The sequence below is a fragment of the Corapipo altera genome, unplaced genomic scaffold (genome assembly GCF_003945725.1).
Source record: "Corapipo altera isolate COAL_440 unplaced genomic scaffold, ASM394572v1 79, whole genome shotgun sequence".
NCBI lineage: Eukaryota > Metazoa > Chordata > Aves > Passeriformes > Pipridae > Corapipo > Corapipo altera.
This window is the reverse complement of record NW_020884927.1, coordinates 3,897,836-3,924,561: the sequence shown is the minus strand read 5'-3', so window position 1 is coordinate 3,924,561 and position 26,726 is coordinate 3,897,836. Positions and strand designations below refer to the sequence as shown.

Genomic DNA, 26,726 nt, shown 5'->3' with positions numbered 1-26,726 from the left:
GTTTGCAAAGTCTTACCCTGCAGAGAGCCTTGCAGGGCCATCCTTGTGCTGCATCACCCTAGGGGGTGTATTTCTTCTCCAAAACTCTCCCACGCACTTTCAGGCCCTGCAAAGTCACCAGTGCCAGGCCCACATGGAGAATCTGGCTGCAGGACTGTAGGGTGCTTTTGGCTCAGTGCCTGCCACCCTCCTCCAGTCTTGCACGGGGCTGCAGCATCAGATATTTTCATCTGCCAAAAGGAGACTTTCAGAGGACAAGTGGGACATGTGAGAGCTGCCAGTACCACAAAAAAGGAAAGCTACAGTTCGAGCCCCACTTGGCACCCTTGGCTTGTGGAGCAGGCCAGCACACAGGTCAGTACAGCATCAAGGGGACTGGGCTGCTGTGGGCTGGATGTGAGCTCCCAGGAGGATAAAATATCTTGTTACTCAGCCCAAGGCAGTGAGGAGGTAATGCAGGTACCATGAGGCTGTTGGGACACAAGAGCTGGGTCCAAGCTCTTCTCACAGATGGTGTCAGGCTTGCAGCAGTACAAGCCCATTGCTGCCTTTGTCCAAATGTTGGACAGGGGAACAGAACCCAGCTGGATTTGTCTGGGCTTGATATGTCACAACAGCCTGCATGGCTTGCTTTGCTCCACTTACTTGTGAGCTCTTGTTTTGCAGTTCTGCAATGGTTGGGACGTGAATGGGTACAGTGCAACCCACTGCCGCTGCCCAGGGATCATCTGTGGCTGTGCAGGACTGAGACAATTTGCTGACCCTTGAGAGCAGTCCAATGGGAAGGCTCAGAGAGGCTTGAGTTTTGAATCTCCAAAGGGTGCCATCGCCCGGTGTCCTCTGCAAGCTAGGGAGTGGACCTGGCTCCTTCAGGAGTTGTCACTTGGCTTGGAAGGAGGTGTAGCTTCAGTACTACCCAGTGAGTCAGTAACAGGTAGGACGGCATCATTTGGGCCCCCAAAGCACCACTGGCCTCCCCCCACCAAGGGCTCCCTTGTGCTCACAGGCTGTTTTCGAATGGAGGCGAGGGATCCTGCCCCCTTGGATTTTCCACTGGAGGGCTGGGAATTTGCATCCCTTCTGCATTATTATTTTTCTGCTTTTGCTTCAGCAGGTGGGATTCTATAGCTTGCCAGGAGGATTTCGTTTTTCACAAAGGAGCTCCTTTGCCAACACACCTTCTCAGTGGAAAGCTGAAAAATTGCTTGGTTCCAGCCTATTTAGTTTTAATTCTTTCCTTTAGTTCTCATTGCCCATGGCAAAATATCACCTTCCCCTAACAACCAGCCAGGCTGGGAGCCAGTCACCCTGCCCAGCCACCGTGCCATCCCTCCTGCTGGTCCCTCAGCTTCCAGAGGTCTTTTCTGTGCTGGCAGGGGTGGATTTCAGGGAGGAGGCATCACCCTCAGAAAACACCGGGCAGGGAACAGTTGCACTGCTGCCACTCCTGTGCTCTCTCCACGTCTCCGAGGTCTTTTCTGGCTGCTCTGACTCTCCCCCCTGCTCACAGATAATTTCCATGCTGCCTTTCCAAACTAGCCTGCCTCTCTCCTGGTTCCCACCCTTCCTCCAGCAGCTGCTGTGGAGGGGCCAGCTTGGAACTCTTCCTTCCAAGAAGGCTTTGAAAAGAAAGTGTGTTGCTGAGTAAGAACACGATGCACAGAGCCCCTGGGGATGCTGAACAGCAGAAGATGAGAAAAGCCTCTTCTCCCTCCCCTCACCACAGAGCTCATGGGCTTTGAGCACAGCACAGCATCCCAGGTGAGCATCGCCTCCAGGACCTCTGCTCCTGCTTCTGCTTCTAATGCAGCCCTTCCCCAGGGACATCCCTCTCCACAAAGACAACAACCCCATGTCAGCAATGGAAAGCAGGGTCTTGCAACCTCAGGGGAAATCTTGAGGGGACTCCTAAGCCTTCCTGGAGGTTACGGCACAAGGAGGATAAAGCACTATTCCCTTTCCACACAGGCTCCACTCAGGGGGCACAGTCAGACATCCCCCCAAGCAACCTTAGCAATAGATCAGGCTCAAGGAATAATATATTGGAATATATTATTATAATAGATATTATTCAAATATAATTGGAATATATTATAATAATATATAATAATATATTATTCCACTATAAGGCATGGATGCAGAGCTAGCTATCAGGGTGAGACAGAACAAAAATACACACAGTGACCTGTCACAATAACCCCCCAGATAACTGATTTTATCCCCAGGATAAAATACCACTGTATCAGGGTGGAGCCGAACGCTGGGCACTGCCTGAGCTGGCACATCCCAGACAAGGGCTGCACAGAACCATGCCAGAGATTTTCCTCAGGGTTTTCCTCTGTTCAGTTCTGGGGACGAGCTATAAAACAAAAGCTCATAAATTAATGACCTAAAGAGCAGCAGAATGCTATTAGATACTAGGGAGTTAATTGCACCAATGCTAATCGCATGTATTTTAATGGAATCAGTAGAGATGTAATGTGTAATTCCACAGGTATTCCAGAATAATTTAGCAATTTAATTAATTTCTGCTAATACCTTTTAAATCACCTACCCTCTTCATCTCATGTTCTCTTAGGAAAACAGGGAAGAAACTTTTCCAGTTGGCTAAATCTATTGCAATCTCACTATTACTGGTAAAGATATCATTTTATTTCTCAGTGGATTTATTAGCACTAGAGTCATCCCTGGGTGACAGGGAGGACAAGCAGGACTGTAATAGTCTGGTCCTAAATTTGGAAGTCTGGATAAGGGCTGGTTGAAATGTTTTGGACAGATCATGATGGGCTGAAAAGACGGAAACAAAAATGACTTGTGGATTTAGGTCAAATTCAATGAGCAGAGCCAAGTGAAAATATGGAAGAGAAATGTAAACAGCACCAGGCATTTTATTCCATCTCCTCAATATGAAATGTTTGGTTTAGAAAAAGCAAAAATATCCTGCTTCAGGATGTTTGAGATGCAAGTTTTCTGCTTTTCTCTTTGTGCCTCCCCTCAGGCTCAGGCAGCTGCGAGGCACCCGGGGCAGCATTTCAGCTGGAAAAATTATTTATTTCCTTTTTGCACTCACCACTCAATGACTTCAGGGCACAGCACCTTGTGACAGCACTTGGTGGTCCAGGGGAGATGGACAGAGGAGGAGACAAGTGATTTGGGTTGCATGGGAGCTGCCCCCATCCCTCCCCACACTGGCAGGAAAGAGACCACCAGAAGCCATTGCTCTCATGGGGCTTTTATTATCTGTCTGGCTCTCACCTCCCACCCTGCTGCTCGTGGCCAGTTGAGCCCATCAGCACCACCCATGCCAGCAGAGAAGACCCCAGCTGGGCCATCCCCAATCCCAGCCACCTGCTCAGGGCACCACATCCTTCCAGGCTCTTTTTTGGGGATTTTCTTTTTTTTTCCAAATATTTATTTTAAAAATATAGTAGCTGTGGAAAGCAGCCCTCTTTAAAAACGCTCAATGCCGGAGTGAAATGCATCACTGCCATCCTTATTACTAAGCCCTCCTGGGTGCCCGTTCCTGCCAGCAGCAGTGCTGGGGGTCTGGAGCATCTGCTGCTGCAGGTAGGGAGGCTCACGATGGCAGGGAGACAGAGAGGGACCCTTCTGAAAATAGAAATATTGTGCTGAGTTGTTTGGAGTCAATGAAATACATAAAACACCAGCATTAGATTAGCTTCAGCTTGTCAAATATTGCTCCCATCAGAGTTGGCGTAGTGCGCTGGTGGAGGCACGGTCCCCCTCGTCCCAGGGCAGGAGAGCCACGCCAGCCTCCCGCCCTGCTCCCCACTGCAGGGCTTCCTGCTCTTGCCCACCACAAGGACACCAGCCCCCAGAGCAGCCCAGGAGCCCCTGGGGCCCATATAAATTAGGAAACTGTAAACACAACCATTGGAGATAAGAGACAGCTACGATCACAGGGTTTACTGCTTCAAATGTCCCCCCCCTTCCCCCCCAATCCACACCCCTATGCCCCTGTCCCCACTCCATAAAAAGGACTCCAGTAACAAAATCTTCGATCCAGGCTTGGAGTAAAGGTGAGGTGCTCGGGGAGTAAAAAGGGACATTGGAACCTTAGCGGTCTTTGCTCAGGAGGGGAGATTGTGGCAGGAGGGAGAAAGAGGGTTAGCTGGTTCAGGTCCTTTGCAAGTACATTTGGTTTGTCTGGAGGACTCCTAGGGTTATACCTGAGATGAAGACGTCTAGAGGACACTCCACAGCTCAATTAAAACGCAGTTGGTGTTTCTGTGCCCAGAAGAGCCCTCCCTACCGGGATGTGTCGGTCGTGCTCGCACCAGGCAGCAAGAAAGCAGCATCCCTCCTCTGCTCAGCACGGGGCTATCTGAACCAATGCTTGGCTGGGGCATCCCTCATGTGTCAAGGATCTCGCTGGTGGGCGACGGCTCATGAGGGATGCCCTGCGTGCTGTGGATGGTCTGGTTGTGCGAGAGGGAGTTCTGCTGGAGCTCCAGGGCAATGGCATTCTGGGGGAACTCCTTCACCTGCCGCTTGTACTCAAGGAAAGTGCATGCCTTGGTGGCAATTGCGATGATGTTCTTGCCAATAAAGATAGTGGAGACCCTGCTGTCCTGGAACAAGATCATGTTGATGGCCCGGATAAAGATGGTGACAATGTTAATGGTGACCAGGCTGAGGACAGGGTAGAGCATCATTTTTTGTGGGGCAATGTGCTCCCCTTGCATGCTGATCTCACTGAGGGACACGCAAGGCAGGATCAGGAGGAGTATGTAGCAGTAGAAGAACATGAGCCCCTCTGCCCAGATGGGCAGGCCAGTCCTTTGTGGCTCCCACAGATTGGCCTGTATGTCCAAGATATCCAGCAGGTCAAGGGCCACCCAGAAGAGGCGCCCCCGCAAGTCCTCTTTCTTCCGAAAGGTCCGTATGTATTCCATGCTGTCCAAGGCCACCAGCACCAGGTAGAGCCCTGGCACACAGATGGAGAGCAGTAAGGTCAGGGCTTTCCTGGCCACTGTCTCCAGGTTCTTCTTGTCTGCTTTGTAATTCTGAAAGATGAAATACAGCTTGATCTCCAGCACGAAGATGTAGAGGAACCACAGGATCATGGCATAGCCCCGCTTGGCTGTCTTCACCTCGGCCCCCACCCACACGGCCACGTAGCGCAGCACGATGAGGAAGCAGATGTCCCCCACCAGCACGATGATGCAGACACCGATCTTGCGGGGCCCCTGGTTCTGCTCCACCAGGTAGGCATCCATGAAGGCCATGCTGGTCATGATGACGATGGTGGTCAGACAGACGTGGCGCTTGTCAGGTGGTGGCAGCACCATGGTGAGGCGAGCGGCCCTCCGTCCCTCTGCACCGGCACTAGGGGAGCGGTCCTGCCGGTGGTGCACGGAGGGACATCCACGGTGAGCCCAGGGACCAAGGGTCGCTGCGTCCCCCACCCCCACCCCAGGAAGAGGTGCCTGGAGGAGCAGTGGCTCTGCTGGCAGCCCCGGTCTCCCAGGGCTCGGGGCTGTCCCTGCAGACCCTACCCCAGCTCTTCGCCCTTCGCTGGCTGTGCCCTGCAAGCACCGCGGCTCTGCCCCCAGCCCAGGGCTGGGTGAGCAGCCCAGCCCCAGGCACCCTCCACCACCAGCAGCCAGGGCTCACGGACGTGCAGGCCCTCCTGAAGGAATGTCCCTCCTCTGCAGTGCATCCCCCATCGCTGTCAGGCTCTCCAGCAATCCTATGGTACTAATATTCTTCCAGGCTCCAAGCCCTAAATCGTGGTATAAATCCCTGGAAACAGGGATTTAGGTGAATGGGCAGCAGGCAGAGAGGAGGTCTCCCTCTTCCCAGCAAGACTCCACGTTCCTCCAGGGCCTTGGGGGGTCCTGCTGTGTCCTCACAGGGAACCACCTTCACACCTATCCCCACAGGGCTGTGCTGGGCTCCTGCTGCTCTGAGCTGTACACACATCCCTCCATCCCTGGAAAAGACAGAGAATGAGTGTTAGGGTCCCTTTGTGTGCTGAGCATGGGATGGTGAGGATGACATCCCCCTCAGCTCCCAGCACACCTTGGCATGAATTGGGCTCCCACCAGGTACCATCCCACCACAGGGGTACCCACCACCGTGCCCTGCGTGTGACAATGCAGAACAGCTCTTTATTGAGTATGAACACAGCACAGGGTATCCTGCATGGAAACACAGTATGCTACCCTTACACAGGCACTCTCTGTCCAAAACTCCTTGGCAAGCTCATGCTCTGGGTGCTCCTGCTGTCTCTGCAGGAGACACACGAAACCACAATGCCAGTGGAGACAGGCAGGCTCACAGCACCCCAGCTCCAGGTATCCCAGCCCAGCCATGTCTCAGCTGCAGTGCACAGAGAGGCTCAAGTGCTCTGCAGAGGTCCCAGCCTGGGGACAGTTCTGCTAAACTATGGCCAGGGCATTCCAGTTACTGAGCAGCTCACAGGGTGTCGAGCCGTCCCTCCTCAATTAAGGGTGAGGTTAGGGCTGGCACATGGGGGATGAAGCAAAGCTGTCCCAGTGGTGGCATGAGGTTCCAGCAGCTTTCTGGACTGGCTCACGGCCACAGCTCCTTTTCGCCATGCTGCACTTGGCCAATTAACTTGTTAATCTTTTCTGTGCAGGGAACACACTCCCAGAAGTGAACAGATCCCAGTGCACTCAAGAGTGCTACCAAACTGCTTAAACAGAGATAGATCATGATCACAGCTGGGGACACCCATCACATGCCATGTGACAGCTAGTCCTATGTGCAGAGCAGCTCCTAGGAAGTGTGTGACCCCACAGATCCCACTACAGATCCCCCCCAACTCATCCTGTGGGACCTGGCCACTGTGGTTGTGTACTCCCATGGATCCTCATCTCTCATGCAAGTCGCACCTTGCCAGTCCTCCATACCACACCCACTGGTGGAAATGGCTGCTGGGTCTGTGAGCATTCCCTGCCCAGCCTGCTGGGGTTAGGCTGAGTCTTGACCTGGATTTGGAGGGCTGCAAAGGTTCCACCCTGAACCCTGAACATTCCTTGGGGCTCAGGAGCATCCCTTCTTACAGGAGGGGAACCAGGACCTGCTGAAAGCCCTGGGAGCTGTCAGAGATACTCAGTGGCACTGCTCCTGCTCCCCACCTCTAGCTTACCAAGGACACTCACAAACTTGAGCGCTCTCATCTTTTAGGTGGAGGTGGAGATAGAAGGGAAGAAGCCAAGCCCAAGGAGATGTAAGCCATTAAAAACCTGCCCTACTTTGCAGCTGCTTATGTTTATGGAGCCTCATTTAAATTAAAGCTGGATTCTCTCCTGCTTCAGGGAGAAAAAAAAGAACAAAGAAGAGAAAGTGGGAAGCCAGATGAGTCAGAGCCAGCCTTGCCGTGTGCTTGAGTAGGTGGACAGCAGGGAAGTGTGTACCTGTGCCCTTGTTCCCAAAGGATGTGGCAGGAGAGGATGCGGTGCTCAGTAAACGTCACAGCACGGGACTTAAATACACTGCCCCAGCCAGGACCTTCAGTTGCTCTTCTGCCGCTGAGAAAACTGGTGTGTTAAAATAATTTCTCAAGCAGGAATTGCTCAAAAAGAAGCCTAAAATGATGTAGGAAGTCATGACTACCGCTACATGGTGCTTCCCAGACAAGGCATTCCCTGCAGCCCCGCTCTCACCAGCGCAGTTCTCTGCAACGTCTCGTAGCTGCTGTTTGGGGCTTCAGTGTGTTCTTTCTTGGGCTTTCGGATAAAAATATACAGCCATTGCTGTAACTGCTTTGAAACTCATGCCAAGTTTTACAGGGGATTTATAGCCAAGGATGGATAATTCCAGATAAATTAGGTCTTTCAGGAGGGAATGGTGGGTTTTTTCTTTCACCCTGCAAGTATTTATGCCTTCAAAAGACAGCAGTTATTTAAAGGGCAGTGGGTTGCAGCACAGCACGGTAAGGTTAGGAAGCAGCTTGCTGGTAAATTCTGCCCTCTGCCCTGTGCATTACTCGTGTGGTCTGGGAAGCTGGGGCAAGGCACAGCTCCCAGTCCAAGCTCTCCTCATGCCTTCATGAAAGCAGACTCAAAACCCCTTCCTGCCTCTCAGCAAATACCCAGGGCGTTGAACGGTGTTAATTCACCGTGTTTACAACAGCAGCCAACAAGTCTTTAACCACCGGTGCTGAGGAGATCAAATGGCAGATTCTTCCCTCGCATCTGCTCCTGAACGATTCACGGCAGCTCGGGATGGGTTTGATAAACATGTCCCTTTGTTGCAGTGACCTTCTGGAGCAGAGGAAGGGGATGGAAGGGCTGAGATGAATCACAGGGCTCGAGTGCTGCTTCCTCTTGGGTTAAATCGTACCTTACCCAGGGTGAGCACCTCTCTTGCCTTTTGCAAACAGCTTCTAAGCACTTGCTATGGTGCAAGCCCTTTTCCTTATTTTCCAGCTGTGCAATAGCTGTTTTCCCCTCCTCCTGGGAAATATGTCTCTGCCCATCCATGGAGAAGATCTTGCCCATTTGATTGATGTGTGACCATCCTACCAGGGAGGGGGCACGTAAAACTCTCAGAGGACTATCAGAGAAAAGTCAGCAGTTTTTAAACAACCATTACTCCAGGAAATCCTGATTTATAACTTTTAAATGACTGCATCTGACAATACATTCAGAAAATGTTTGAAAACTGTGCTGGATAAACAAGACAATAAGCATTACAGAGAGCCACAAGAGCACATCTGAGGCAAATATTTGCTTAGACAAGTAATCACAAAACTTTCTTCCTGCAGAAATTCTTGTAAATAAAAGGCAGCTCACCTGAATATAACAAGCTTGGAACGTTATGCCAGTGAGCCAAGCTGGCAGCTTCCTCTGGGATAGGATCTAACAGCCTATGTATCCTGCTTGGTGCCAGTACTCCCACAAGCAAGTACTGCAGCGATGCTTCAGTCTTGGCAACCATGGGCCTCCTTACCAAGACAAAATTCAATTCCTAATTGCATATTCTCCTCTAATTCTACCCTACACAAACAGCTCCATTGCACTGGAGTGAGCAAATGCCCTCAATAACACCCATAGCATCTTGGGACCAGCTGACGAGGCTCAGCCCAAGAGCAGCATCCAGTCTCACCAGCATGGCATGGGGATAGGCAGCATCATGTCCCCTCCCCATCTCTGGAGTGTGCTTGGGGGTTCCCCATTTCCCAGCCCAGTCTGCCCTTTCCCAGCATCCCCAAAGGATGGGAGAGGCTTTACTGGGAATGGGGGAGCTGTGATTTCCTGGAAAGATTCAGGGGTCCTGCAGATGGGTCCAAACACAACTTTAGGGCAGGGTTTGCACTCTCATCTCTGCCCTGTTTCCTCTGGCACTGAGGGAAAGTGAGCAGTGTAAGAGCAAGCCAGCCCCTCCCCTATTAGCCTGGTGCCTCTGCTCTGGCTGAGGAATTATTTCTTGGTCTTGCACCAATTTTTCCAGCCTTCCCGGACGCTATAAAGCACCTGTGGTTACCCAAGGACGTGCGGTCACAGCCTTGCTTCACCACCAGCCCAGGCAGTTTGCAAGAAAATTAAACTGTGCTTTTTCCTGCAATGCTGGTGGCTCATTGCAGTGTGTGATTAATTACCACCAGCTCTGCCCTTACCAGCGTCTGCAACCCGCAGACACCCATCACAGTACCCTCCTGTACCCTTTCTGCCTCTGCTCACTGCCTGTGCCCAGCACCACTGGCACAGCACCAGACACTGCACCCAAGAGTGTTGGGGGTGCAGGGACATGTGAGCATCCCCGCACACCCGCACAAATCCCATCTCCCTGTTTGGGGAGCAAGGGGCCACAGACAAGCCTGGAGGGCTTGTGGAGCCATTGGCAAAACAGTCTCATTAATGCCAGCAGGCGCTTCCCAAACGCTGGCTCTACCCGGCAAATTAATTTAAATTATTTAGGTAATTTGAATTCTGTCTATAAAAAAACAGGGGAGTGAGACAGAAGTACACACAACACACTTCCCAGGTAGTTAGGATGCCGCATTGCTTAAGGCTTCATTTGCACTTTAATTGCTTTGATTTATTCCAGCTTTCCTGAGTGTAAATCTGAAGCTCCCCCTCGCTCAGTCCTTCAGCCCCCTGGAGAGCTGCTGCTCCACCGAGCCCTTTTGCTGGCTGCCATGCCCTGTCCCCAGTGTAAGGCAGGAGGAGGACTTGCTGGGGATGAGGGGGCAGCTGCAGCAGGGCCACCAAGGTGATGGCATTGCTCTCTGGCAGCCGGCTGTGCTCCAGGGAGCAGCTGAATTGCAGCCAAATTATCTGCTCTTGGCAGAGGTCAGGGCAAGGAAGCCTGTTCAAGGCTGTATATCTCTTTCATGATTTGTGACCCCAGAATTATTTGTGAGCTTCACGCACGATGTAAAGATGGGGCTTACAGGCAGGGCAAATTCTCCTCTGACTGAGAAAAAACTATAAACAATGTCATCCCCGTGCCATTGCATGTTCCTGCTTCACCTCACTGACAGTCAGTCCTGGTGGGTGTTTGGTTCAGCCTCACTGACCTGCAGGGTGAGATTTCACCTGCCCCTTTCCCCCCCTCCCCTCCCCGGCAGTCCGTGGGGACTGAGAGAAGGAGGATGCTCATACCCTGCGGGAATTTGCTGCTGGGCAGCGGCTGCACCCTGCCCCCTCCAAGGCATCCGGGATCTCAAGTGCATCCTGTGAAGGAAATGAGATTGAGGAAGATTTTTCCGGACCCTGCCCACTAATTGTGTCTGAAGGAGGAAACAGCCCACTTGCTAATGATTACAGATAGTTTACTGTGTAGGCACATTAAGAAATGGGGAAAGAGCTGCAAACTGTTCCCAGAACCTGCCCAAAATAAACAATGCAATGTCAGACAAAACGAGCTCCTGCTTACACCAGCGAGTGCATCAGCTGTGCTCTCATGCTGCAAACACCCTCAGTCCCCTTTGGGGTTCACTTCACCTCCCTTTCCCAAAAACAGACCCAAGCAGAAGGTATCAGAACTGTTCCCTGAGTCGGGAAAAAATAAAACCACCTTCTCAACCAGATCATTTTGGTGATAGGATGGGGAACTGCTGCCTGCCCAAAGCAGAGCCCTGCACAGGATAGATGGATGGCCTTTTTGTTCCCAGTCCTGTCCCCCGCAGCCATCCTGGTCAGGGCTCTCCCACCAACACAGGCAGCTGCAGCTGCCAGGAATATCTCCCCATTCACAAACACACTGAAGTTGACGATATTTGACAGATGTGTCACAAAAAAAAAAGGCTTTTCAGATGTTTCGGGTGTTTAAAAATAGTTAAAGAAGGTAAATGATTCATTCTGACTTGTATGTAAAATGTGAAATTATAATACTATGTTTTGACTCTACCAAAACAATTTACCATTTTCTAAGCAAAATGTTTCTGTAGAGAAATTTCTTGGTGTTTCCAAGTTGGGTGCATTTTCAAGATTTTGTTCTGATCTGGATCAAACCCCAGATTTAACAGTGTCAAAATCTCCCGCGGTTTGTTGCTTTCTTGCCAAAAGGGGCATGTTTGGCAAACATCTGCGTGTGCATTTGCCACGGTGGGAGATGCACGTGGACCTCAGTGCCTGTGGAGTGCAGGTCCTGATTTTGGAGCTGTCCCCATCCTCTTCTCCCTACTGCAGGCTCCTTCCACCCTCTGCTCTCCCTTCAGCAGAGCTTTGCTCAGCAATTCTGGGGTATTTCCCTCTCTGCTACCTCAGGGGTCCTCCTGAGCCTTCTGCTCCTCTGCCAAAGTCCTTCAGCACTTTCCCCATGCACCTGCACTCCCAGCCCCAGTGCTCCCACAAATGCTGTGCTCAGCACTGGCTCTCAGTGGTGTCGGACTTGCCCCTGCCAGGGGATTTTGACCCAACTTTACCATTTTTTGTTTGTTTGTTTGTTTTTTCCCAGGCTTTTTCTCCACTTTTTTTGAGATGCTGTTGGATTTTAGGTATTTCCTCCAGTACACTTCCAGCCCACCCTACAGTGTGCTGCCAGTAGGTATAACAAACAAGCTCACTGGTTCCCTAGCCAGATCACTTATGACAGTGCCAGCTCCCCAAGCAGCTCCTGTCCCCTGCCTAGGAAACTATTTTGCTTTCATCTGAAGATGCTGTGCCATCCTTGTGCTGGGAACAAAGGCACTCAGTGCACAGAAGCCTTCCTCCTCCAGGCACGGCAGGGCTGACAGTGCACCTGCAACTTGCATTTGCACAAGTCATGTCACTAAAATACAGCAACACATCAGCAGCTTTGACCTCTGCTGCTACCTTCCTGGATAGAAAGGCTTCACCCAAGCGGTCACCAAGTTTCACCTGCACACAAAGACCACAGGTTGGATTTTCCCTGTGCTAGCAACAGGCAGGAACGCAAACATCACAAGCAAGCCAGGCCAGGAGCATAAAACTTGGATCTGATGTCAGTAGCCCGAGGATGTACTTCTGCATGTGACTCGCTGCCATGTCCTCAAATAACCTCACACTGTCAGTACTGGGGGAAAGGAAAACATGGAGCCAGAGCACAGTCCTCACACAGATGCTTTCCTCCACTGCATGCTGGAAAACACCCCCATTCCTGCTCTTGCTCATCCTTGTCCTCACTCTCCTGGGTGCTGGCAGAGAGGCACAGACTTTCCTGGGAGTGCTGCTCCCAGCATCTTCATTTAATGTACCAGGTGCCTGAGAGTCAGGTGGGAGAGGGAGTCAGCTAATTAAAATAAAATGGAAGCTGATGTCTGAAGCTATAAATAGCAAAGTGCTGGGAGCTTCCTGGTGCTAAAAGCATGCTTATAGGGAAGGAGCTTATGGGAGCTCCACAGATCTACCGGGGAAGATGCATCTGAAATCCACAGGCGTCTCCTGCCTCTGTGAGATGGTGTTCAGACAGGGATGACTCCGAAGTAGATGGCTGAAGGGATGAGGGGCTGGCTTGTAGGCTCTTCTAGAGACCTGGGCAGAGAGTCACCTGCTGGCTCCTCTGACCTGGGGCCAGGCTGGCTGTCAGACTTAAGGCAGCAGGTGAGGTACCTCTCCACTTATCTCCTCCCTCACCCACGCCATGGAAGGAAGGAGTGTAGGAGGCCTGATGCATGTAAAGTAGGGTAAGGTCCAAAGGGAAGAGTTGGGAGGATGGAGGTGTCTGACTCTTAAACTGTAGTCATGGAGATTTCTGCTACTTGATGCTGAAGGTATCGAGTACTTTTTGCACTCAGTAGCTTTTGGGAGGTGCTCTGTTAGGGTGGCAGGACAGCAAGTGTTCTGCTGCCACAAGAATGCTTACTCTCCTTGTGTCCCCAAGCAAGCAGAGGGCCTGGGGGCTTAAGGAGAGGAGTTGGCTTCGGTGTCATATAGCTGGGGAAGCACCTCTAGAGGCCAACCAGCCCTTATACAAAGCAAGTGTCATCTCTGCTCTCCCTGGGAGCTGCCTCCAGCTTGTCCCTGTTGCCAGGCTGTGGTGGCACATTGCAGCTGGGCAGCAATCACAGAGAAACAGCTATGCTCCCATTATTATTCCCTCTCTGTCCTGAGCACAGCATTAGTAGAGGTGAGATGAGCTGGGCAGGCTGCTACTGCTGCCATCAGTCTGGCCTTTGATTAAGACTGATTGTTCTGCTCTTAATTAACAGGAGACAGCTGCTGGCTGCTCTGGTGGAATGGAGGAGCAGAGCCCAGTGGCTGTGATAAAAGGAGATTGTGTCTGCTGGGTCCTGCTGAGCCTGGCAAGGCCACCCTCTGCCCAGCCATGCACAGGGCTGTGGGCAGTGCCACTGCCAAACCTCACCGAGGACCCCAAACACAGAGAGGGGGACTCTGTCCCTCCAGCACCACCAGGGTTCAGCCTCTGTGTAAACTGGCAGCAGAGATGGGGGGATCTGGATAATCCCTGGGGTGATTTTGTTGCTGGCTGTTTCCAAGCCACCCTAAGGTGGTACTGCTGGTTGGTCCCCACAGGGTTTATTCCCCTATCTCTGCTCCTCAGAGACCTTCCTGAGACAGAGCCTCTCCTGTGACAGCAGGTCTCATCTTCTGGTGACACCTGCCACGCTGCTGCTCCTGCAGGTCTATCCAGCCATCTGGCCTGGCCTGCATGAGGTGATGGGCTCCCCTGAGAGGAGGTGCAGAGCTGCTGAGCCTGTCATACTGACAGCTGATCCAGTTCCCCATGAGATGAGAAGGTAGCTCGGCTACTTCTGCTCCCTAGTGAAGTGACTTGTGTGCAGGTGGCAGGGCATGGGTGTATCCCAGTAAAGCTTCACTGTTGTGCCACTTTTCCGAGTTCAAGTGCTGCAAAGTTCACCTCAAATCTTCATAACGCTGGGACAGAATGAAAGAAAGAAGTGTTGGGTAATTTGCAAAATCAAGGAACCTTTGCCTTGCCATGCAGTCAGTGAATTTATTTGGGCAAGGCTGGTCCAATGTTAATTACTGATGACAATAGCTCAATAGTTGTTTATCATAAAACCTTAGCAGGACGAGAACCTAGTGGTGCATCTTCCAGCAGACAGCTATTAACCTGTTTTAAATCACAGTTGAGTCACAGTAGGGGGCTGATGATGCCACAGGCTAGAGATGAGCCTCAGTTCTACACTTATGCTCCACCATTTAAGTCCATGCCACTGCCAGATCCTTCTGGAACAGACTTTCTGGCACCAAGCTTGGGGTTACCCTCCCCATTCTGTGCATGCCTCAGCCTCTGGGGTGGAGGCAATGATGGCATCTGCTGCTCTGGCCTCACCTGGGAGAAGAGCATTGCACCCACCTGACACAGTGCAAGAAAAATAACACCAGCCCGGAGGTTGCTGGGGAGACATTTCTCTTCCTCTAGCTTCTAGCCTTCTCTCTACTAGTCATCTAACAAATCTAATAAAATCTGTATTGGTGGTATTGAATTCAATTCCAGCACCCAGAGACTAGGCTTCTTACGTCACTCAAAGGTCTAACCAGCTCCATCCTCAGCATACAAGCCAGACCAAGGGGCTGCTACAGGCTCCTCCAAAAGAGAACAATTACCTAGGATCAGGACTCACTCTCCCAATGAATTATATGCTTATAGGTTTTCCTTGGGTCACACCTACTTGAATTATTTAGATATTTGAACACAATGGTCAGAGGCAGCTGTTGACTTCTAGACTGAAATTTGAGCACTAAATGAAGTGCTTTGAGTGTCACCTCAAAGATGATTCACCACAGCCCCTTCTGTTCACACCTTCACACAGCACCAGTAATTTGCAGTGTGTTCAGCATAATGCCACCTTCAGCGAGTAGCTGGGCTTTGATGCCTACTCTAAAGGAAAATGGCTTCCAAGGTCACACAGAGTTGTGACCAAGCCTAGTCCCCCAACTTTGCTCCAGAACCTGGAAACACAGATGGTGGCTCTGCTCTGTGGTGCATTTTCTGGTCGCTGACCTCAGTGGTTCATCAGTGCTGGGAGGGTCACAGAGCCAGGGCTGCAAATGCCCTGATCTGAGCTTTGAGAAGTGCATCTGATGAAGGCTTCTGGTCCCATCATCTTTACAAGTGGGATCACCCACGCTGTGTCACACACTGCTAAGGAACCACTGCAGAGTTCCCAGCAGGAGTCATTTGGGTTTCCACAGTGCTGCCCTCCCAGAGGTCCTCCACGTGCCTCCCAGGCAGTGACACAGTGATGCTGGATGACTGGAGAGGTACTGGGAACTGCCCACAGCCCTTTGCATGGGCACCAGCCAGCACGCAAGCAGGAAGCGATTGGGGTGGCTGAGATGAGCATGACCCCCAGGGATTTGAGGTAACAACCTGTGTATCTCAGTCAAGATCTCTGGTACCCTCTCCTTTGCATCTGTCCTGCGGTGCCAGCCAACCAGGGACACTTCCATGCACCTTGTGCAGTCAAACCACCAGCGATCCAGCTAAAACAAGTTCAGGGTGCCCCTGTAAGGGTCTGAGCTGTTGGTTAGGCAGCACCCTGAGGTGCAGAGGTGTTTGCTGCTCATTGGGATTAAGCCATTACTTCGCACGAACTGTTGGTTTTTCAGGCTTTCCTTGCTAATGAAATTCTTTCCCTCCTGAGAAATAAGAAAAAAAAACCCAAATCATCGATCCCTGTAGAAGATTCATGCTTGGAAGGATCTGTGTGTCATGCTGGCCCGTGGAGCAGTGTGAGGTGAGGAGGGTAAGCAGACAGGAGCAGGAGCCTGTCCCTAGTGTGGGGAAGCTCCTGTGCTCCTCACTGCCAGGTCCCAGGTGAGGAGGGTGCTCAGTGCAGAGGCAGCATGGAAACTGGGAGATGCTGCAGCTTCCCCATCCGATACCACAAGCAGGCATCCTCTCCCCCAGGAGGATGTGACAATTTGCTGTGCTGGAGCTCATTGCCAAAGAGATAAAATATTTATGGCTGCTCTCTCTTGCTTCCTGTTTCAAGCCACCGTGACTTACTCGTTCCAAATTTACATGCATGTTTAAAGTCATCTTTACATTCCTTCTAAGTATAAAAGGTTTATTTCTCCATGTAGCGTTTTGCCAGTCAGAATCAGCGACCCCATCTACTACGTGACTGCATTTGTGCCTGGCTTCAGTGCTCATTTTCCTCTTGGTAATGATTATCATTATATGAAGAAAAATGGGTCATTTAGAGCAGTTTCTCCCCAAATGAAAGGCTGTGGGATACAGGATATCATTAAAATTCTAAACCCGACTTCCAACCTCAAAGGCAGGCTCTTGCTATTCGGTATCTCTGTGGAGGGAGGGAGGGAGGGAGGGGGAGAGAGAGAGGGCGCACGATGAATGTGCTTTGGCCGTGAAATGACTGGGTGAGTCCGCACGGCCGCTGCTTCCGACATCCGCACTGACATTAAGGCCCCCGGGCTGAGGTTATCGCCTGTGCTGGTCACACACGGACTCCCTGCCCAGCAGGGGAGGGCAGAGGCTGCCTCCCAGCCTCTCCAAGGCTTTCTTCTGGCCAGCACATCCCCAGGACTCCCACTGCACCCCCTCCCAGCCACGGTGTGCGTGGGACAGTACAGCCAGAGCAGGCGATGGGAGCTAGTTCCTACCATAAAAAGAGCAATTTAGCTCCTGCCAGGAGGATGTGGCCGGGTGAGGTCCCCTGCAGAAGGGGAGGCTGGCAAGCTTAAAAGCTGGTGCTTGGACAAGGGAAGAAAGCAGGCTGAAGTGCTCAGATGCAGCATCCCTGGAGGCAGCGCTTGCCTTGCCCTTACCCATTGCTAGAGCTTAAGTAACTCCCATCTGAGAGTGTCAGTGCTGTCCCACGGGCCAGCTGGCTGAGGCCAGGACCTGCCACCAGTCCCACTGACACCCCTGTACCCACAACTGCAGGGGCCCACAGGAGGAGGAGATGCTTGCCCAGGGTCTCTCTTCACCTCCTCAGCCCTGAATCCAAGCTCCCAGCATCAGGGTCCCCTCCAGGCTTTGGGTTCACTCCTTCCCTCCTCATTCCTGCTGACAGGGAAGTGTGCTCTGCACACATTCAGTGCTAGCTTTGTATGTGACAGCAGAGGTCCCACTGCCTGGTGTTCTCTGCTTCCCTGCTCCGCAGCACGCTGCTGCCTCAGAGTCTCGTTTCTATCTTTCGGTATCCCCAGAAGGGGCTTCACGACAAACACTTTGCTTGGAAAGGCTATGCAACTTCTGTGCAAGCCTGAAATTGCTGTGTACAGAGCTGTAAGGCAAAGCTAATCCGTTTTGCAGCTTAGCCTGCTACTGAAAGATGCTGTTTAAGAGTGAGGAACTGCTGTTTTTCTCCCCTTCATGAAATGGGAGGGACAAGAGGATGAGAGATGAAGACTGACCCAAAATGGCTAATTTAGAATCGTCTTTTAAGAAGGGAGACTTGCCCCGAATTGTCAACTTTTGAAGTTGTTCTTTTCTAACTGTGCTCAGAATGGACTAATTTTTCATTCTCTTTTTTTCACATTTTAAATCAAAATGTGCATGGAAAGCTCTCTTGCTGCTGATCCCAGCCTAGCAAATGCACCATGGCTAACACCACGCCTCATCATGGGATTTGAGAACAACCACTCCAGCCCATCCTGGCAAATACATTAAACCAGCTCCACGTGGGTTTTTAAGCAAAATAAAAAAATTACAAAGAATGGTTAGGAGCCAACTTAGGACTCTTTGTTCAGCCTCAGAAATGCATCCATTCTCTCCAGGGTTATTTTACCCTCCACCTCCCCTTCCCTCTGCTGATAACTTTAGATTGACTTTGAAATAGCAAATGGTTTGAACTTTTCAGGAACAATGAATATAGTTTGTTAGAAAACACAGTTCCAGGGGAAGAGGATTAGGATTCAAACCTCATTCCCAACTGATGTCAGGCAAAGGCAAGAGCAATAAAACCTCCTTCTATCCATTAATGGCCACAAAGTCATCATGCACCTTCTCCCCTGGTGGGAGGGAAGCTCATCCCTTGGGAATTGGGAATAAAGTGTGGAATGGAGCTGATATTTCCCAGTTTTTCAGAGAAATAACATGAAACATGGTAAATGTCTTTCTGGCAGGTGTTTCTCACTGAATTTTCAAATCTAAGAGGCACAGGAAAACTGGTGTTTGCAGGGCAACAGGCATCCCTCCTGTAAAAGGATGAAACCCTGCTAAGGTGAGATTCAGGGAGACCAGGGGAGACTGGGAGAGAATGGGACCACCAGTGCTCTCCCATGGGATTCCCCGCAGCCTGATTTGTCTCATTAGGCAACCATTTCTCATTAGGATTCCTGGAAGCCCACCTCCCACCATGGAGGACCTAGGTGATCCTCCACCACAGCAGCTCCAGAAGTACCTGTCTGCTCTGATGCCCCATGGGCTACAAACAGCACTTCCCTGTATTTACACATTTGCATGAAGTAAGGACGGCCCCACTCTGGGTGGTTAATTCCTGTGCAATTAGGTAGCCAACATCTGCCACAGTGCCCACATGAAGCCTGCATCTTGTAGCCACCACCACGCTTAGCTCCTGCCTGTAGGGATGTACCCCTGTGCAACACAGGCACTGCTCTCTGGGCACCAGCAGCCCAGAGGGGCTGGTTATGAACACAGAGGACAAATACAGGACAGAAAATCATGAATTTCTGTTGTCTGAGGGATGTAGCAGAAATTGAGTTGGGGGGGGGGGGATACTCACACCCCTGGTCCTCACCTAGTGCCTGGCTGTCCTGGTGGAGTAGGTTTTGAGGCAGGGTACAGGCACCAGGCAAAGACTCAGCTCACCACAAAACCATATGAGAAGCGTTCCCACCATGGAAACAAGCTGTGCTAAGCTTTCCAACAGAAAACCTGCTACAGCCGACCTCTTCCAGGGAAAGTACCAGAAGTTTCCTGCTCCCTCCAGACTTGGAGCATTTCTAACACCCTCAGGACTGATTTCAATGCGATTTCTGTTATTTCAAGCCTTGGTGAACCAACTAAGTGCAGAATGGCAGCTGGGTGTTTGCTCCTGCTGTGCCCCATGAGGGTGCACTGTCTGGGGGTGATGGTGCTCCCTGTTGTGGTGCTTGCCCACCATGGCTGGGGCCTGGATGCTCTGTTAAGGGGAGCTCTGCTTTTGGGATGGAGCTGCCCCGCTTCCCAGTCAAGCAGCACCCTCCACCAGTACAGTGGGGTAGGACACGGGGATGGTGGGACCCTCCTTTCTCCTTGCACCGTGTCCTACAGAGCCCTGGCCCACTCCTGAGGAGAGCACAGCTCAAGTTGTTCAGTACTTTGCTGTTTTCTGCTTACTCAACTGTGGGCTCCTGCCAAAGGAGGGACTGTCCTCCCAGACTGCGTCTGGCTGACACCACAGCACTTGTGCTTCCTTCCCAGGGGACATCCATTAGTGCCATTAGCTCTGTCCCACTCTGCTGCTCTCTCTGACAAGTGCTGGCCCAGGGATGGGGCATCACTCAGAGGAGACTTTGGCCAGCAGGGTATCTCTGCTTCTATGAGATGCTCTTTGGGCTGCTTCCCCAGTATTTTGCTTCAGCTCAATTTTTGGGTGTTCATTCCTGCCTTGGGAGCCCTAGAGCCCTTCCCTAGACTCCCTTCTTTCAAACCCTCTCTTCCCAGCCTCCTTTGTGTGGCACAGCCATCACTCTACTCCTGTGTGATGGTGGCTGTCCATCTTTCCTGTAGTGACAATTGGGTGTTTCTAAGCATGTAGCTAAACTCTGCAGTCCTCCTGCAGGAACAGAGTGAGCTGGCCTGGGCAGGGCTTGCTCCCTGCCCCCGGAGGGGCAGCTCCAGCTTGCAGTGTGAGCTGGGGGGGATACAATCACCCCCTGGTGCTCAGTCCTGCTTCCTGCTTGGGGTGGTGGGTCCTCTGACTCTCCAAATCTCCCCTCTTCCCGGGGGAATGAGGACCATGCTGATTTGAGTGTTCTTACATGAGTACTGAGCCAGCTGTGGCTTTTTGGGTGCACCTTTGTGTTCCCTTCCTGTGGAAAGCTGATTTCTTTGTGCTGTACTTCAAAATAGCTCCAGTGTACTTGCAGGAGAGATTGTGGAGAGCTGGCTTTTCTTTTCTCTGCGCTGAAACACAAGTGACTGTCTGCATGATGTTCATGTGAGCTACACCCTGCAGGATACCCTGTAAGCCTCAGGCCCTGGGCTATGGCAGGATGGGGAGAGCACAGCTAGATTCAGGCTTGCACTAATTTGATCTCAGTTCAGCTTTAAACTGATTAGGGCACATACAGTGCCAATCCTGAATTACTCCAGTTTATACCTGAATAACTATATACAGCTTTCCACTGAATGAATTGCATGTATATAAACATACCCCTTCTGTAAATTTAAACAAGGTCTTGAAGCACAACTAACCATTTTTCAGCACACAAATCTGCCACTGTCAGATTGCTCCTAATGCTGGGATCCCCTTCTCTGCTGAGCAACAAGCCAGCCCTGCAGTTAGTCCATGATTTGGCCTACAGCACCCAGCTGAGCATCTTCAGTAAGAAAACAATGCAGATAAAGAGGAAGGAAAGAGTGAACCTTGCACAATAAACAAAGGGCACATCTGTCCCCTCCCTGCTAGCTGATAGACATGCTATACCAAACACCAGCTCCTAGGAAGTCATCACTTATCCCTGTGTCTTGCCAGACAGCATCTGCTGCAGGTGAGATTATGGATGGACTGTTAGAAGTGATTGTAGATGCTAAGATCCCATTACAGGTGTCATTTCATCTGTCAACACATGGGGAGCTTATATCTGCAACTTCGGTTTGGTGATGGTGAGCTCCAGCGACAAGGAGGCTCCTCAGTGTCAAGCAATACATGTTTCTGTGGGCTGGAGATAACCCATAGCAGCAGTAAGTGCTTTGGGACTCTGCAGCCAAAAGCAGCCTTACTCATTTTGGGCAATCCCTGGAAAAGCCTCCATTCTTGGTACAAACACTACATATCAGGAACAAGGAAAAGAATCATGAAGTCTAAGCTGAGTGAGGCCACTCCACCTTTCCTTCCCCTACTGCACTAAAAGTAGTAGAAAACAGCTTTTTTTTTTCATTATCTAGTTGGAAAAAAACCTAAAAACTAAACAATCCATGGTATGGTCATGTTCAGCCATAAACCCTGAACCTGACCCTTGCACTGCATCCCCAATTTACCCAAGAACCAGCTCATTGCCTAAGAGAACCCAGCAGCCGACAGGGTTTTGCTGGCAGCTGCTGCCTTTGGCTCTCTATATTCATGCATACTAATATGAAGGAAAATAGGATGGTAATTTAATCCTATGCCACTAGAAGCAAAGCATCACACAAGCCTGCTCATCCTCTCCTCTAAGTTTAGCCCAACAGTGTATTAAAAAGCTGCTACTGGATTCTCGCCAGCCTCTACTTAGCTAAACTACCTGACTCTGCAAAATAGCAGAAAATTCTCCATTCTGTGTTATTTCTGATCCTTGGGAGAACGACCCACATCTATCAGGGAACTTGACCCCCTGGGCCTTCAGGAAGCCAGTGTAATTTGGGAAAATGGGTGGAGCAACAAAGGCTTTCTTGTGACATTGGGCATGTTTCCTTCTGCCTGGAGCTGAGCTGCTGGAATCTCAGCTCAGGGCTCCTTCCATCCCTCCACTGCAAGCCCATACATAGTAATGAATAAATCTGTCCCTACTCACTTATAAATAGTTTATAAAAGGTTCATAAATAATTTCTAGATGTTTTAATGAATAGTTAATCAATTGTTGCAGGGCCCAACAGGTCAGCAGATTGCTTATTGTCATCAATTACAATAACTGCTGATGAGCTTATAAGCAGCAGTAGGACTCTACTGATGTCTATGACAGCCTTGCAAGCATCTATAAAGAGTTAATAAATAATTAATAAATGATGCAAGTGCTTTTAATTAAAAGCTGTAGAAGGCCATTGAAAAATGCATTCTTAGAAAGCTATGGGCAACATGAGTAAGCAAACATCTGGACCTGGATTTGCATCCCTGCCTCCAAGGAGCAAAGCTGGCAGAGAGGTGCCAGCTCGGCCCAGCAGGCAATCCGGCTGCCTGAAGAGCAGCAAATTTCCTTTGTTCAAGGCAATCCAGCAGATTCCAGAGAAGCTCTGTGCTTGCCATGTGTTGGACCAAAGCAGACTGTTCCTGGTCCCCTCTTTGAGCCTGGTGCCTGGACCAGGGGGCTCTGCCACCTCATCCAGTTGCTGCAGAAGCATTCTTGGTGCACTGGCTGCCGGGGGGAAGGTACCAGAAAGGCAGGAAACATGGATGCTAGAGAAACCAAGACAATTCCCATTTTGCAGGTCTTTGGTCCGAGCCTCTGGAAAAGGGCTCTTCCCCTCTGGGTGATTTGTGGTGAACTGCTGCTCCCCTGGCCTCAGCATCCCCCTCTGCCCAGGAGGGTGGGTGACACATGACATGCTGTACTGAGGAGCTGTGCACTGGAGCACCATGAGGCAATAATGGCTGTGGTGTTTGGCCTCCTTAACAGATACTCTTTATTATCATTAAACACTGACTATTTCTGGATGATAAAAGCAATTAAGTGTAAAAAAAGTAATGATCCATTCCATATTGCATCCAAAAGATATGAAAATCCCTCATAAAATTATCACCCTAGCACAGAATTGGACCTAAATATCTTTATAATGTAAGACAGAGAACTTTGCTTACAGTCAGAACATTTATAAGGCATTCAATTAGCCACCAGAGGGTTTCTTAGTGTTACCCAGTTCTCCACGAGTGCAGAGGCAATTACAGGAGATTCTAACTTTTTAAATGAAAGACAAAAGACAGGAGAATTTGGATAAAACCTGTTAGCAGGTTCACCCTGGAACGTACACGTGGAGGAAATTTCATGCAGATCAGGCTTAATTTACTGCACAATTTAGCTCAGAGCCAGAGCAAGACTCTTTTTTGTTTGTTTGCCAGAAGATCCTTCTGCGTGGGAAGGGGACTGGTACATGATGTACTGCTCTGAGAGCAGGTCCTGAGTATGCTCCCCTGAGTGGCTGGGGCAGGGTACCATCCCTTTTCCCTCTCCTGCAGACCTCACCACCCTTGCAAAGTCCTGGAGCCCTTCAGCGGGGGTCCCATCCCCAGCTGCTCTGGGAGTATCCATCACGGGGACTCACATTCCCCTTGCTCCTGGCCCATGGGTGCTGGCAGCAGCCACACAATCATGGCAGTAGGTGCCCATACCTTCAGCCTGTGCTCCCCTGCTGCCACTCAGCCCCTGCACACTCCTCCATGCATCATTACATGATGCTGCCATGCCCAGGGACTAATTTAGGTTGGAAATAAGGTGTATATCTGTAACAGGCAGTTAATGGGGAGGGTAATCAATCACAGCAGCAGATTAGCGAGCGACATGATGGATTTCCTGATTCTGACATCTTTAAATCACAATCAGTTTCTCCTTCCAGAACTGCTCGGGCTGAGCCAGAAGTGATGGGCTCAGTGATGCATCACCCAGTCAAACCTCCCCACAAACTGGTGTTGCTGTGGGAGCCCACATTCATAATCCACTCTGTCCACATCTACCTGCCAGCAGGTACTGGGGCTCTCCTATCCTGGGAGAGGGCAGAAGGGGGAGGAGAAACTCTCCCTGCACCGGGGGCTTTGATCGCTGCCTCCTGATTTATATTTTCAGAACGTTTCAATGGATCAAGGTGTCAGATCTGTAGTGCTGCCAGAAAACACCATTTTCTTTTAATAAGCAGAGAGCAGCAGGTCGTTTCATCTCCTTTACCTGCTCTGCTCCTCCAGTGGTGGGGCTAGGACTGCACCTTCCCAGGGCAGCAGCACCTCTCTTCTCCTTTCAGGATGGCTCTGGCAGCCCTTTCTCATCACTAGAAGGGCAGTACCCCAGCACAGCCCTTCCCAGCAGCTTCTGGGGATCCACACACCCATACACATTCTCATGGATGTTCCCTTCTCCGGAGCTACTCCACACCACCGTGGCCTCACATAAGCACCAGTAGCTGCTCCCAAGCATTTGGGCTTCCCACAACAGTCTTGTTGTGAGAGGCTTTACAATCAGAGCAGTACTCTGTAAAGGGATCCAAAAACTTTGCTTTTGGCTCCCAAGCCTGCAAGCCTGGCTTGGCTCACAGGCAGAGCCTTATATCCAGCTACCAGCGTTAGACACCTCACACTGGCTCCCAGTGTGATCCAAAATCCTCCTGCAGCCACACAAGAGCATTGTGCCTTCCCAGGCAGCAAGGATCACAAGGCTCTTAGTGCAACCATGGGGGTCACCAGCCCCACATCCCAGCCCTGAAGGACTCGGGCAGGCAGAAGCATCACGGGGAGAGGCTGTGTGAGCCCCAGTATGGCTGTGGTCTGCGGGCTGTCCCCAGGAGCTGGCTGGCACAGGCTGCTGTGTGAACCACTGCGTGGTTGGGGAGGAACGAGACGGGCTTCTCCTGATGCCATCCCACTGCTGGACATCCAAACCTTTCCTACAAAACCATCTCTGCTCAAGGAGTCTGGGCTGTTCACAGGAAAAAGTGTGCGGGGGAAGGAAGCCCCACGGAAAGGTGAAGTGGAAGTTAATATAGCTGCATAAATGAACTCTGCATGGGGAGGATGCAGGAAAGCATAACGCTGGAAAGTACTTTTATTCTCATGCTGAAAAGCAAAACTCTCTGCTACTTTTTCCAAAGCACTGGAGCATATTCTAACTCCCCCAGGGCATTCCCTCACAACCTCTGGTGTTCCCCAAGCTCTCTCTCCAGACAAAGGGTATGCACTCTGTTCAATCCCATGCTGCAGTTTTGATGGTGCTGTTTTGCCAGCGCTGAGATCACTGCAGCGGGGCCAGCTGTGGCCAGCGACAGAGGCAGAGCTGCAGGCAGCATCCCCTGCCAGCATCTCCTGGGCCTGACGCCCGTCAGCCTTTCCTTTTACCCAACTGATCACAGCGATGCTGGAAATCAGCACTAAAGCCATGCTTTGGTATTTCTCAACTGCTGCTGCTCAGAGAAATCACGCTGTGTGTTAACATGGCAGGGCTGGGTGCCCATGCTGCCTTCCCTGTGCTCAGGTGAGGGAGAGAAGGATTGAGAGTGTGCAGAGAGAGTCCCCGCTGAGAGAACAAGTCCTGGCTCTTGGGGCACTTACATTCAGCAAAAAAATAGGGGGGAAAGGAGCATGTATACAAATATCTATATTCATACCTATATGTATGTCATTATGTAAAGTTGTGGTGAGACAAAGTGGATCAGCTACAGTTTTGACGTGCTAAAATTAGGTTTTATGTAAAATAAGTATTTCCTTCATGTAGGGCATGTTGGTATTAAGATTTATTTTCATCTTGACTTGTATTACTGCTTGATATGATTGGGCAAAGCCCAGAGCACATGCATATAGTTTCCATTCATAACATATACACGGATTCATGACCTAGCTAGCAAGCTGAATCGCCTTGCAATCTTTTTTCCACTGAATAAAGCTTAATAACCTTTTAGTCTTAGACTAAAAAGAGACCCCATGTATTTGCTCTGCAAGAAGAGCTCTTGAATGGAGTTGTAGGAGGCAGAGAAAGCATCGCACCAACTGCCTAACATTCATTACCCACATGGGTTCATTTCTACAAGCAGGCCCCATCATGTTTGTGGGACTAAAAGTGGATGCCGGGGCAGTAAATTATTGTGGTTGGGAGTGGTTGTATAAGCTCCAGGACAGCCCCTGACTTTCCCAGAAAAAACAAAATTCCCAGTGAGTTTATTTACTTCAACTCTTTATCAAATGCCTTTGGCAAAGGCACTTTAATGTTATGAAGAAAGCATAAATTGAATGTTTACAAACGTGTATGTGAGAGCCTCCATGCTCCTGCAGGAACAGAAATACTGTTACCATCAACAGGTGGAAACAGTGAGTTTAATAATGACTTTTATGTCCCCTGGGGCTTTCCTGACACAGTGAGGAACGTGTCCTCGCTACAGCTCAGGTGCAGGGCTGGGAGCAGTTAGAGCCCAGGGGTGGCAGTCATGGGGAAACAGCACTTATTTAGTGGAAACAAAAGGTCCATCACTAACAGCTGCCAGGGAACTAAGGCTGCCTGTAGAGAGCAAGGAGAGGAGACATGAACAGAAGGAGAAGAATCACCTGCTTACCTGCATAGGAGGGGAATACAGCATAGTTTGGCTTCTGTTGCAGAGGAGCAGGGATGACAGGAAAGACACCGTGCACGACAGGGACACTGCTGAAAAACTACCCTCTTGAAGAGACCCCCTCCTGTCCTTAGAGAAAAAACTCCTGACAAAATAAGGGAAAGCCACAGCTAGCTAAGGAGAAGGAAGATGTATGTTTATAGCAA

The 26,726-nt window shown here is 50.6% G+C and overlaps 1 protein-coding gene across 1 annotated transcript in view; it reads right to left on the bottom strand.

Annotated features, from left to right (window-relative positions):
• Positions 1 to 1,764: 1,764 nt before the first annotated feature.
• Positions 1,765 to 26,726, bottom strand: part of TMEM121 (transmembrane protein 121) — a 37,641-nt gene continuing 12,679 nt past the window's right edge. Inside the window, exon 2 of the mRNA XM_027658565.1 lies at positions 1,765 to 5,956. Coding sequence (XP_027514366.1) covers positions 4,374 to 5,312 — 939 coding nt within the window. The 5' untranslated portion in view covers positions 5,313 to 5,956 and the 3' untranslated portion in view covers positions 1,765 to 4,373. The remainder of the gene's footprint in view (positions 5,957 to 26,726) is intronic.